General features: G+C 41.8%; 1 protein-coding gene across 1 annotated transcript; it reads left to right on the top strand.

Annotated features, from left to right (window-relative positions):
• Positions 1–12,755: 12,755 nt before the first annotated feature.
• LOC130712753 (uncharacterized) lies at positions 12,756–13,394 on the top strand. Its single transcript, XM_057562571.1, has one exon. It carries the CDS (start codon positions 12,756–12,758, stop codon positions 13,392–13,394), a length of 639 nt encoding a protein of 212 aa, XP_057418554.1.
• Positions 13,395–14,428: the final 1,034 nt, after the last annotated feature.

The raw sequence follows: 14,428 nt of genomic DNA, 5'->3' as shown, positions 1-14,428 counted from the left end.
ACCGCTTTGTTTTGAACTTGAGGCTTTGTCTTTTTTTTTGGAATTGTATTCCACTTATCTATGTTGTAGCGGTCGCTACCTTTCGTTTTAACTTCTAAAACAAGATGTAACCTCTTGATGATATTCAATAAGAGATTTCCTTGCAACCCAAGTCTTCGCTAGAAGTTTGCTTAACTATGATGTATGTGATTTATTGTGTTGGAGACTCATTCTTGAGTCAAAGGGTGACCAAGTCACTATCTTCCCTATGTTTTTGTGGTGTTCTATGTGATTGTGTTTCACTGTCGATTATCCTCACTTAGCGAAGATGGTGGATGGAACCATCAGCTAAGAAAGGATGGCGGATGAAGCCAATGATCGGGGTGCATCGATCGGGATGGTGGATGGAATCGTCAGATCAATGAGATGATGGATGGAACCATCAGTTGAGCAGGAATGGTTGATGGAACCATTGGTCAGACCGAGATGGTGGATGGAACCATGAGGAAAGACGGGATTGGTGGATGGAACCAACGATCATATATGGTGGGTGGAACCATAGATCGGATAAACCAGATGGTGGATGGAACCGTCGAATGGACTAGGTGGTGGATGGAACCACTGAACGAGTGAATTGGTGGATGGAACCTTTGAGCTCGGTGTCCGGAAAGTTTTTTTTCCCGTGTCTGAGCTGTTGATGTTGCATTTGGAACACCTGGACGGGACGCCGACCAGCGTGTACCGGCATGAGCATAACACTTGTTTGACTTAAAAATTTTGTTGTTTTCGTGTGACTGCAATGAGGCAGTCTGGGTCGTGTTCTTACGGGAGAGTTTCATAAGGTTCTACGACGAGTGTCTAGGTTATAGATAGTGTAATGTGAGTAACTCGAACATCCTTACCAGTTATTTTTCTAATTGCCATCTTCTGGATATTGAGCCTGATCAACTTAATATTGGAAAATGGTGATCAGAATGATAGTTGGTGTTGGACTATGAAAGGAACGTTAAGGAGAGACAGATTCCCTTTGTGGGAATGATGTGGAACCGGACAACTTGAGATGTCACGTGAAGACCAGAAAGATGAGACGAAGGACGATAACCTATGCGTTGAGACGACTGAAAATTCGTGGAAAGTATCAGAGTGCGCATTAGAGGCGTGGTGTTTCTTTCTATAGTAGTTTCGAGGACGAAACTATTTTAAGGAGGGTGGTATTGTAAGACCCGGTTCTAGGGCATACTATTTTAATAATAATATTAAATAATATTCTGTGAATTGCTTGTGCTATATGTGATATTATGCCTTTTAAAAAGGTGATTAATTGTTAGAAGCAATATTAAGTCCTAGAAACCTCTAGACGTTGATGAGCGCGACGATACGAGCATTTTGACTATAATATTGCTAGGGTTCGGCGACAACGACTTTTAGGTCAAAATCGACCCGACAGCAGCGATGAGTTGGCAAATCGAGTCGACGAGGACGATTTCGTGGGCCGCACCTTATGGGGAGGTGCTGGGCATGATTTTAAGAATATTCTAGGAGAGAATATTCCTTGGTTTTATTTTTGAAGGTTTTATTTAAATAAAATGGGGTTTTATTTAAATAAAATGCATTTAAATAATTTTAACCTATGGTTTAATATCAAAATTAATTCTGAAAATATTTTTGAGGCATCATGGAGCTGGTGCACGAATTTTTGGAGCCAAAAATTATTGATGAGGATTTTTTATTTTAAAATTGAAGTTTTGATGCATTTAGGGGGGAAATGGTGCATTTAATGCATTAATTATTTTGAGGTTTTTATTTAAATTATTATTTTAAAATTTTTTTGGTGAAAATCTGAGCATGGAGAGTGTGTGGTCGGCCAAGACTTGTTGAGGAAGGAAAAAGAAGACTTTTGCAAAAATTTCCTTTTCTAGCTAGGTTTTATGATGGAGAGAAATTAGGGATTTGATTCTTTGATTTTCTATTTGATGGGCGATTGATTTCTAAATTTTTAAAACTTTCAAGGATCTCTCCAAATATAATTTAAAACTCTTGGGACTCAGATTTTATTACTTTAAATAATTAGGGATTTAAATGCTAATTTTTTTGGGGTTTAATCTAGGAAATAAATCTAAATTTGAGGGCTAAATGTGGGGAGTTTGGAAAGTTCTAGAAACCCTAGAATGGGCTGAAGGAGGTGCGGCTATGGGCCTCACTTGGGGAGGAAGAAAAGCAATTAATGCTTTGCTCTCACCTCTCACTATAAATAGAGAGCTCCTCCTCCTCATTTTTCACAACAAGCTCACTTGCTCTCCTCTCTCCCTAGCCGTGAGCTTTCTCCCTCTCTTGCCTTCTTTTATTATTTTTTTTTATTGCTTTAGTTTCTAAGCCTTGAGCAAGGCCATTCTCAATATGCTCTGTGGTTGCAGCTTAAGCTGATCTGCCAAAAACCAGAAGAGAATGATCTTGATCGGGTTGCTTAGGAATGTTTATGTTTTTGGGGGTTTTTCTTAAGAAATTCATGATGTTCTTATAACGTTCTTATGATCTTCAAACAATTATTTTAGAAACGAGGTTTTGATCTTATGAAAGAGAAAGTTTTGATTTTTCGAGGTTTTTAAGATAGTATTTTGAAACGACGGGGAAGGGATATATTATCGCTAAACGACTACTAATTCGTACCGTTACTGTGTCCACATGACTAGGAAGTTCGGAGTGAGCGTGACCCCGCCAAATCCAAAGTCGTAGGATGTGTTCTGCTGTGACTAAAGTAAGGGCACTTCGGCCTCGGCCTAGATAAATTGTTTGTGATTGTGATTGTTAGCAAGCATGATGCTAGGACTATTGATGATGTATGTGCTATACATGCTATATGATGATGCAATAAATGCTAGCTAGTGTTATTATGAACATGCCTATATGCCTAGGGTGTTAGCTATATTTATTGCTATGCATGCAAGTTATTATGCGATGATATGTTGTTCATAAGAGATGAACGTGATGGGCTTAGGGCCTAGTGATGATGACTGTCTTGCATGGCATGCATTTGTGGGCCATGTGACCTGGACTAGGCTTGGTTGGCCACGGCTAGTGACCTGGACTGGTCTAGTCAGTGGTGACGTTCAGGGGATGGACCTGAACAAAGGACGAACGTGAAACGGCAGTGTGTTGGAGAGGTCCAACCCCGATCGTGGAGTCGTGTTCGTCCTGCCTTTCCATGAGGGATTGGCTTATGGATATCCAAAGCGTCTGCATGCATGTGCATGAGCATTGACTAACAATAAACTATGAGATAGTTCTCTATACTTGTGAAACTTAGAATTATGAGATAGTTCCCTATACTTGTGAACCTTAGAACTTAATATAGTTCCCATATTTATGAATGGTAACATAGTGAAGAACTCGTGGTTGATAGGGTAGTATACCCTACTTATGATGTGTGCGTGTTAGAAGTTGACCCTTGCTTGTTTGCTTGTTTGCTGTTTGTTGTTTGGGGCGCTTAACGCCTAGACAACAAGCATGCGTATGATCAGTCGAGATGCGACCCTATCTCTGCTTGATGTGGACGACGACAAGGCTCGAGACATCGACTGCGCGACTTATGGTTCAGCTATGGGATTGGCGAGAGCAGAGGATGCGGGACGATATGATGCGAGCGCCGGAGGAGGCCTTGGAGGTCATGCGACCTATGAGTCGGGTATTGAGGGTGATAATTGAGTCTGTACTTGGGGGTGGGCTTTGTTTGTTTATAGGGTTTGAACCTAACCTAGAGACCTTCTTGTGGTGTTGGCTCGGGGGCGGTCGAACACTAGTTTAATCATTATGTTGTAATTTGAAAGAATCAGTGTACGCTTCCAAAGCTTTTATTAATAAAATGAATTATTTAGCCTATTTCTCATGTTACTACTTTTTATTGGTAAGCAATGTTATTGAAAAGTTTAATTTCAACGAAAATTTACACACGTTTTTGGAAAAAGGTTACTAAAGTGACCCTCGAGAAATCGGGGCGTTACACCTTTTACACTGCTTTAATTCCAACCTTATTTGAACCGGCACCGTCCAGTGCTTTTAGCTTTCTTTCTTCTAAGTCGTTACCTGACTCCTCGGGAAAAGGCTAATTTAATGGCATTCTTTTACCACGCTTTGGTTGATGACTGAACGACTTCCTCCGCTTGCGGTGGTGGCCTACGTGGCTGGTGGTGATTGGGTGACGATTGGCAACTGATTACCATTCATTAATGTAACTGTTTGTTACGCCCTACTATAAATGATGTCGTTTTCACTCTTCTTCATCATCAGTAACTTCTCTTCTATATTTTGATCTTTTAGCCATGGATAGCCGCATTATCCTCCGTCGTATTCGCACATTGGCCTTTCAAAGGGATCTCTTCCAGGCCATGTACTCTTCTTTCTCTAGGATTGAAGAACATCTGGGTTATTCAGCAGCTGCTTCACAGGTAGATCATCGCTCGCGTCAGAGCTCCACTCCAGGAGTTTTTGGAGTTACTTACCGAGGCAAAGCCTCTGTACGATGAGTACAGTCAGCTATCTGTGATGGCGTTCTTTCAAGAACACCAAATCGACGAGATAATGGAGAAGTTTGATCGGCTCCAAGCTTCTCTGAGCCAGCAAGATCGTGAAGGGCTCAAAAGACTGGCCGTCGAGATTTCCGCAGTTGCTCTCGACGAGCTAACTGCTCGACAGGAGAAGGCTCGACTAGAGGGCCAGATGGAAGTAGTAGTAGGACACATAGAACCTTTGAGGGCTAGGTATAATGCCTATAGGGTTAACCCTCCTTTTTAGATTTTTTTTTTGCCATGCTTGTAATGTCCTATTAATAAATAAAACACTTTTATTTGGCAATACTTGTTTTATTATTTTTATTTGATCCTAACTTCGTGCAACATTGGCTTATACGCTTTCAAGTATTTACCATTTATTGTCACACATCGACGTTGACCATTTAACTCTTAAATCGAATAAACATTGTTAGAAAGTGTCTTCTCGACCTTAAATGGATCTTCCCAATTTGGGGCCCACTTGCCATAAGCTCTATCTTTTTATCTACAGGCAAGATAACTTTCCAAACATAATCACCAACGATAAAGGATCGATTTCTAACCTCTTTGTTGTATGCCTTCGCGTCGTGATGCGATTCTTTTGCCTGGTTAGAATGTCTAAAGCCAACAATCTATCTTCGTCGAGATTTACCAATTCATCGAGCATCATATTCCAGTAGTCCTCACTAGGAATTTCTTCTTGTCTTTGAATCCTACAAGATTGCAAGTAAACCTCCGCTGGTAACACTGCTTCCTGACCATATGCTAGTCGAAAAGGTGTTGTCCCTGTGGCCTCCCTTGGTGGATTTCGGTAAGCCCATAAAATCTAACCTAAGGTTTCATGCCAGTTTTTAGGTTTTCGACCCACATGCTTCTTGATCCAACCGATCAAGGTTTTGTTGGCAGCTTCCACCTGACCATTTGCTTGGGCATAGTAGGGGGTCGAAGTTAGGAGTTTGATGCCCCAAGATTCTGCGAAAGCTGCTACTTTTCGACCCACAAACACCGTGCTTGATCTGTTGGGAGTGACTCAGGCAAACCAAAACGATATACAATGTGATTTTGTATAAAGTCGATCACTATATCTTGAGTGACATTTTGTAATGGAATGGCCTCCACCCACTTAGTAAAATAATCTATTGCCACAATTATGTATTTGTGTTATCTTGATGAAGATGGGTTAATTTCGCCAATTAAGTCCAAAGCCCAACCTATGAACGGCCATGGTTTGATGATGGAATGCAACTCACTGGCTGGTACATGCTAGATTCCTGCGTGTTTTTGGCAATCCTGGCAACCCTTCGCGTATTCGATGTAGTCCTTCATAATGGTTGGCCAGTACACCCCTTGTCGAAATAAGATCCATTTCATTTTGGCTCCAGCTTGATGAGCTCCACATAAGCCATCATGCGCTGCTGAAACTGCTATGAAAGCGTCATCCTCACTCAAGCATTTTAGCAAAGTTCCATCGACATTCTTTTTGAGCAACTCATTGCCCCTGATGATGTAGCTCAGTATACTTGATTTTTCTGTCCGTGGTTCCCACAGGGTTTTGCAAATAATCGACAATTGGCTTTCTCCAATCATTAGTTGTTAGATTGTCGATAACCATAACATCGAGGTCTAGTGGATTTAGTTTTTCTTTAATCTTGACCAATTCCCTCAACCTATTTTTGTCTACCATATACCTAGAAGCAATTTGTGCCAGCTCATTGGCTTCTTGATTGCTTATCCTAGGTATGTGGCCGATTCCTGCTTGGTCGAAATTGGCTAATAAACTTGTAGCCTTTACGTAATACCTTGCCAAGTTTTCACTAGCGCATTTGTATTCCTTGGTGAGTTGTTTTATTACCAACTCAGAATCACCTTTTATAACGACGTTTTTCGCTCCTAATGCCAATAAGATTTCGAGGCCAGAGATTAAGGCCTCTTATTCAGTTTCGTTGTTAGAACAACTCTCTCGAATTCGAAACATGAACTTAGTAGGGATGTGATGACCCGGATTTAGTAGTGTTTTTAGGGTCATTTCCTTGCTAGTTTTGAGTCTTTTTCTTGTGTCTCATGTAGTGTTTCATGCATTCTCATGCATTTTTACTTTTATTCGTGTTTTTGCTTCATTTAAGTAATTACATAGTTTTATAAGGGTCATTCTTGCATTTTTATAGAGTTTAGGAGTTGCATTAGTTTTTCCATTAATTTGTGAGGAATAAGGTGATTAAAAACCCTTTGAATTTCTTGATATTATTACTTGTCCTTGTCTTTAAGTGCTTCAGTAGGTAACTCATGAAGAGGGAAGGCCAATTGCTTGAAGGATTGATGGAATCATTCAAAGGGGGGGTTACAAAAGCTAAAAAGTCACCAGAAACGTGTGTCTGGCGTTCAAGCGCCCATGCCTGGCGCTCACAGCGCCAGCACTCCAGAAGCCAACTTTGTGTCTGGCGCTTGAGCGCCCCAGGGCAGCGTTGGAGCGCCCAGACCCGCCCATTTTTCCTATAAATAGGATTTTAGTCATTTTATTTTGGAATCTTTGATATCTTTTCATACTTTGTAAAATTAAGAGGTAGAGGATCATCTAGAAGAGTGAGAGAAGGCTTCCAAGCTTGTAATTCAGGTTCTTAGCCAAGCATGGCTCTTGCCATGCTTAACCATGCTTGGCTAATCTCTCTTCTTATGCTTTGGTTTTCATGTAAGACTTTTCATGTTTAAGTTATAATCTTAAGTTCTTTCCCACATGATCTTAAGTTTTTTACATGGAGAGACTCTACAGGAATACTGGGAAAGATTCAAGACACTATGTGTGAGCTGCCCCCATCACCAGATTTCCGAGCAGCTCCTAGTTCAGTATTTCTATGAGGGTTTGCTCAACATGGAGAGACATCTCATTGATGCTGCTTGTGGAGGTGCATTGAATGACATGACTCCTACTGAAGCCAGGCAGTTGTTTGAGAAGATGGCTGCTAATTCTCAGCAGTTTCAAACAAGGAGTAATGATGCTGTTAAAACTGTTAATGAGATTGGGACAGATCCAAGGATGGACAAGCTTGAGAAGAGGATGGAAACCATTGCCAGCTTGGTTACTCAATTGGCCATGAACCAGAATAAACCTTTACAACAGGCAAAGGTTTGTGGCATTTGCACTAAAGACCATAATACTGATGTTTGTCCTTCTCTGCAGGAACCTACAGATGAGAATCCTGAAGCATATGCTGCCAACATTTTCAATTATCGACCTCAGCAAAATTATGATCTGTCATCTAACAGATATAATCCTGGCTGGAGAAATCATCCAAATCTTAGATGGTCTGATCAGTCACAACCTGCCCAAGCCCCATTTCAAAATAATGCTAGACCATATGTTCCTCCTCCAATGCAACAACAGGCTAACAACCCTGCTGCATCGCAATCTAAAGAATCTTCATTGGAGGATATGTTGAAGCAGATGACAGCCCAAAACATGCAGTTCCAACAAGACACCACATCCTCCATTCAGAATCTGACCAACCAGATAGGACAGATGGCTACTTCAATAAATCAGCTACAGTCCCAGAACTCTAAGCAGTGAATGTGGAAATTGTCATGAATTTCTGGGGTGTATTGGACAGAATATGCGCTAAATCTTCAACTTGTTCATCTTGTTCATGACAACCACCGTGAACATCAGTTTTCTGGCGAAAATCACAGTTTGAAAACATGTTTTTCCTCGTGGTCTGGCCTCAGCTTGCGACGATTCCACCACCTTTGTTCCTTTGGAAGAATCCCACATTACCGTGGGTGGTCCATTCATCTCCGGTAGGAACTATACCGTGGCCGCCACCACACCTTCGTCTTCTTCGGCGAGGCAAATATGGTAATTTTCCATATTTTTTCAGAATTTGTTTTTCGGGTAGTTTTACCTGCTGAATTCGTTTATGAGGTTATATTAAGAATTGTTCAACATAAAAACTTACTTTTGAGACAACAATTCACATAAAAAATGAATAGAGAGTAATCCCACCCTTCTATGGAACTTTTACCATGAACTTGGTGATGATTGAACTCTTTCATTTGGACCTTGGACAATTACGACACACTTCAAGCTATGATGACTAGTACACTAAAGAACATGGACCCTTGGACATTTAACTAGTTTAGTTATTCATATGACCCTATTAATCGAATGTTAGGTGTTTAATAGTCCCGTCAAACGAAGGTTATCTATTATGATGACCATTTAAAACAAATATTAATTACCGTATAGTGTGAGTTAAATTATGGTTAGTTAACTTAATGAACATCTTAACCTAACATTAGTTATTCTATTGTCTTGTATAAACTGGGTTATCTATTATAATGACCTACTTAACTTAATGTTGGTCATTCTATAATCCCGATTAAACTAGGGTTAATTATTATATAGTCCGATTAAACGAGCGTTAGTTATCGACAGATGTCGGTTGTACTAGCATTGGTGGAGGGACATGGTGGTGGCGGTAGCAGTGGTATGACTAAAATGATAGTCATTAGGTTAACAACGGTTAAACTATGATTATCTATTTCAATGACTTGTTAACCTAACATTAGTTATTACAATGACAAGCTAACCTGAAGGCTAAATATAATTTAGTCTCGATTAAAGTAGGGTTAATTATTCTAATGACCCTGTTAACTAAATGTTAGTTAGTCATGCTCTAGCCACTCCTATACTAGGGTTAGTTGTTCCAATGATCCACTTAACCTAACATTAGTTATTTGATTGACAAAGTAACTTGAAGGCCAGATATAAAATACTCTCAATTGAATTACCAAGTTTGTTATTATAATGATCCACTTAATTAACATTAGTTAATTTAATGACAATGTAATGTGAATACTAGATCAATTATACTCTCAATTGAAGTGTACTAAGTTAGTTATTGTAATGATCCTATTGATTGAAGGTTAGTCCTACTCTAGTACTCCTTGATAAACTAGGGGTAGTTGTTCCAATGATCTACTTAACTCGATGTAAAAACTAAGGTTACCAATTCTAATTATCTTTAAACTCTATGAGCTAAATTCTTTCGTGTCTAAACCAATTTGTATCAATTTTTAAAATATCTATTCTTCCCCTCCATTCAATTTGTGACACGTGGCCTTCAATGGGTGGAGAGCCACGAGCCATACACTTTCACCGCCCAACCATTTCCTTATTCTTCCATTTTACTCTCCCATTCTCCTTCTTTTCTTTTCTTTTCTTTCTACTTCTAATTTACTCCCACCTCTCTCACTTTCTTCTGCCGTAGCACCAACCTTCTCCTTCTCTTCTTTTACTTTTCTTCCTCCCATTCACGTAGCAGCCACCACCACGTTCTCCTCTTCCCTTCCTTCTCACCAATATCACGTCCTTCTTCCTCTCCTTCACCAGCTACCACCACCAAAGAATTCCATGATCGCTGACCTTTAGCTCACCACCATGAAACCCCCATGATCATCATTGTTCCCCTTCTTCCTTTAAGCAAAGCCACCGCCGCTCTTCCTCTCGACGAGGTCACCACCCATGCAGCACCATGCTCCGTTCTTCTTCCTCCACAAGCAAACCAACCATGGCAGCCATCAACAACAACCACCATCACCATTACTTCTTCTTCCTACTTGGCTGGACAACACGCGTGCACCACCACAACCACCACGACGTGAAACAGAGCAAAACGCCGACATCACCGACGTCGACAACTTTTCTCTTCATTTTCAGTGTCCTCGGGCCTCCGTTCACACCAAGGTTAGTATCGTTGGAACCCTTGCGACATCCACAATAAAACCCATGTTCCGAATCGACGTTTCATCACCGTCGACCGCCGCTGCCTTCAGAGGCGTTTTCCGATCAACTCCGGTGACCAATGAAAAAACGGAGTATACCACGATGATCCTTGCTGCGAGGGGAACAATAGCCCTCAATCAATTTCAGTTTTGGACAACTTTTGTCGGCAAGCTCTGCCAACCTACTATCAGACTTTATGGACAAATCGTCGACTTTTTTGGGAAACGGACAACGCTATAGAGTTTTGGGCCGCGAAAGGATGAAGAAAGACAATCCCTTTTGTATCTCTGACAACAGTTTCTCCGTCAACCCCTGCGAACCACGACTTTCTCCGACGACTTGAAGACCCTGTTTTAGAGCATAATATTTTAGTAATAATATTCTGGGAATTATTTGTGTTATATGTGATACTATGCCTTTAGAAATGACAACTATTTTATTAGGGACACGATTATACCTTAACAATATCTAGATGACGATGTACTCATCATTACGGTCGTTTTGACTGTAATATTGCTAGGGTTCTGCGACAACGCCTTTTAGGTCAAAATCGGCCCGATAGAGGCGATTAATTGGCGAATCGAGTCGGTGAGTACGGTTTCATGGGCCACACCTTATGGGGAGGTGCTGGGTATGATTCTAAGGATATTCTAGGAGGGAATATTCCTTTCTTTATTTTTGAGGGTTTTATTTAAATAAAATGTATTTAATTATTTTTAACCTATGGTTTATTAAATAATTAATTATGAAAACTTTTTTTGAGGTCTCATGGAGGTGATGCACGAAATTTTGGAGCCAAAATCATTGATGGGGTTTTTAAATTCAAAATTTGGAGTTTTGAAGCATTTAGGATGGAAATTGTGTAATTAATGCATTAATTATTTTTCGGTTTTTATTTAAATTAATATTTTTAAAATTTTTGGAAGAAAATCAGACCATGAAAAGGTGGTGGGTGGCCAATTGTTTGGGGAGAACGAAAAAATGAGATTTGTGCAACTAATTTCCTTTCTTGACTTGGCAAAGTATTTTTGGAAATTTTCTCTCTTAATTGACTTGAATGAGGATCAATATTTAAAATTTTAAAACATTTGGGGATCTCTTTATATCTGATTTAAAACCTTTTGAATTCAGATTTGAATATTTAAAAAGATTAAGGATTTAAATGATATTTTTAAGAGGGTTTAATTAGGAAATAAACCAAATTTTGAAGACCGAATCAAGGAAGGTTGAAAGACTCTAGAAACCCTAGGATGGGTTGAAAATTTCGTGGATTTGGAACCCACGGCCAAATTTTGAGAAATAACAAGCTGGGAATTCAGTTATTTTCTATCTCTAAGCAGTTACGCTCTCATTCTCTCTAGGAATCTCACATCACGTTCCTTGCACCTTAGGTACTATACCTCACCTCTATGTTCATGATGGAACATTTGGCGCCGTCTGTGGGGAACAATAGATTTTGATTCCCGGACTACGTGGATTGCAATTGAATTTGGAGAAGTTCGATTCTCTGTGTGAATTTCTCCAGTTTTCAGTTTTTCGCTTGAAGTTCTTCGGTTCACCAATCAGGATCGATGGAAACACGTCGTCGACGACGCGACGAAGATCAGGAGCGGCGACGCGGTTCGCCTCCACGTCGCGTGAGAGGCGAGCCGCGACACGAGCAAGTTCGCCGTGAAGAAACCGGTCAGTTAACTCCTCCTCCTCCACCTCCACCACCTCCACCTCCTTCTCCAACGCCTCTGTTACCTTCTCTGCCGACTTCACCGGAGCAGCAGAGAACACCAGCGCACTCACTCGGAGCTTCGGGAGAGGAGAATGCGGCACCTCAGGCACCGATTTCTGGTCAAGACTGGAGGCGTTTGATCCGTAGTGTTGATGATATACGACAGCGAAACGATAACTTGCAAGAACAGCTAGAGTATTATCGTTCCGAGCAGCAGGATGAAGGGGAACGCGAGGCGGAAGTCGTGGCTGAATTCGAACCGTTCTCAGCGGCAGTAAGGGAGGTTGCCATACCAAATAACATGAAGAATATTGTCCTTGAGACATACAGCGGGAAAGCTGATCCCAAAGATCACCTGCTATATTTCAACACAAAAATGGTGATCAGTGCCGCTTCCGACGCTGTGAAGTGCAGGATGTTCCCAGCTACGTTCAAAGGCACAACCATGGCGTGGTTTACCACGCTACCCCGATGATCCATCACTAATTTTCGTGACTTCTCATCAAAATTTCTCGTCCAGTTTTCCGCAGGTAAAACTAAGCAGGTGACAATTGTGGATCTCTACAACGTCCGCCAATCTGAGGGCGAGACTTTGAAGCAGTATGTAAAATGATTCAGCGTAGCATCAGTCAAAATTGAGGAGTCAGAGCCGCACGCCTGTGCGCGTGCCTTCAAGAACGGGTTGCAGCCGTGGAAGCTGAACAGCAAGTTGAGCCGCAAGCCGGCTCAGTCCATGGCGGAGATCCGGACGCGAGCAAACACCTATATCCTGGACGAGGAAGATGATGCTTTCAAGCGAAGGCGCGCGGAAAAGGAGAAGGACGGCGAACCAGGGGACGCTTCGCCGGAGGAAAAGCGGAATAAGGAGAGGGGAGAGGGCAGCAGAAAGCGAGACAAGAAGGTGAGGACAGGGGAAAAAGCTGCGAAGGAGCCATTGTACCCTAAGAGAGAAAATTTTGAGCGCCGCAGACCGTGGCATCAAGCTGACCCTCGCAGGCGAGAGGTCAAGGCAACTCACGCGGTTGAGGAGGGAGAGAAAGAGGCTGACCCGCCCCGAGTGGTGTTGGATAAAACAAAGTGGTGCGAGTACCACCGCTCGGCAGGCCACGACACGGGAGATTGCTTTACCCTGAAGAACGAGATTAAGAGGCTCATTCGAGCGGGACGATCACAGATGAACGACCGTGGCTATCGGTGGAATGGAGAGCGGCAGCAAGTGAACCGGTACAAAGGGGGCCGTCAGCAGGATGACCGCAGGCGGGACGACCGCCGACGCATGCCAACCGCTGACAAGAAGGAAACACTGGCAACAAGGAATAAGGGGCGGAGGAAACCTTTAATAAAGACCTTGAGCCGCCAATTGGGACAATAAACACAATCGCGGGTGGCTTCGGGGCGGAGATACAGCGTTGGCGAAGCGAAGTCACGTGAGAGCAGTGACATCAGTGCAACAGTACGAGACTCCATTCAGTTTCCAGCATCCAGATATTGTGATATCGTCGGCAGATTTCGAAGGGATCAGGACACACAAAGACGATCATGTGGTTGTGATGATAAGGATCAACAGTTTTAACGTGCGGCGGGTTCTTTTGGACCAAGGGAGCTCCGCTGACATCATCTATGGGGATGCTTTTGATCAATTAGGATTGACGGACAAAGATCTGATGCCCTATACAGGAACGTTGGTAGGCTTCTCGGGCGAGCAAGTCTGGGTACGCGGATATGTAGATCTGGACACAGTCTTTGGTATCGACGATAACGCCAAGCTACTCCGTGTAAGGTATCTTGTATTGCAGGTTGTGACATCCTACAACGTCATCATTGGAAGGAACACACTCAATCACTTCTGTGCAGTAATTTCGACGGCACACCTGGCGGTAAAATATCCGCTGATAAGTGGAAAAGTGGGAAAGATTGTAGTTGTAAGGCCCAAGTTTTTCAGTTTATACCAAGTGAATAAATTCTTATTCACCAGTAGGTTTGATGCATGACGAAGGGAAACCTGAACAAGAGTTTAGTAAATGAAATAAATGTATGAAGGAGAAAGTTCAGGAAAAGTCTGAGGTTCGTATTGAAGTCGATAAAAGTTATAGCACGATCGTTTTACGCTTAAACCTAGGTCAGAAACCCTAGTATATAGCTAATTTTCACTTTTAGGCACGATGGCAGTTAATTCCAAAAATCTTCAGAGAAATATTAGAACTTCTCTTTTTCCATATATCACAATCGTTTCGAGGCGAAACTCTAGGATCTACGAACGTCCGATTCCAATCATCGGAAGTTTGCCGAAACCGAATCCCTGGTATTTCAAAACACTAGAATTTCTCGACAATGAAGACTTTTTCTATTCAGAGCTTCAAATGAATATTCCACACGCGTACACCCATTTATCTTGATGATTTCAAT

The sequence above is a fragment of the Lotus japonicus genome, chromosome 4, assembly GCF_012489685.1.
Source record: "Lotus japonicus ecotype B-129 chromosome 4, LjGifu_v1.2".
NCBI classification, from domain to species: domain Eukaryota; kingdom Viridiplantae; phylum Streptophyta; class Magnoliopsida; order Fabales; family Fabaceae; genus Lotus; species Lotus japonicus.
This window is presented reverse-complemented; position numbering and strand designations above follow the sequence as displayed.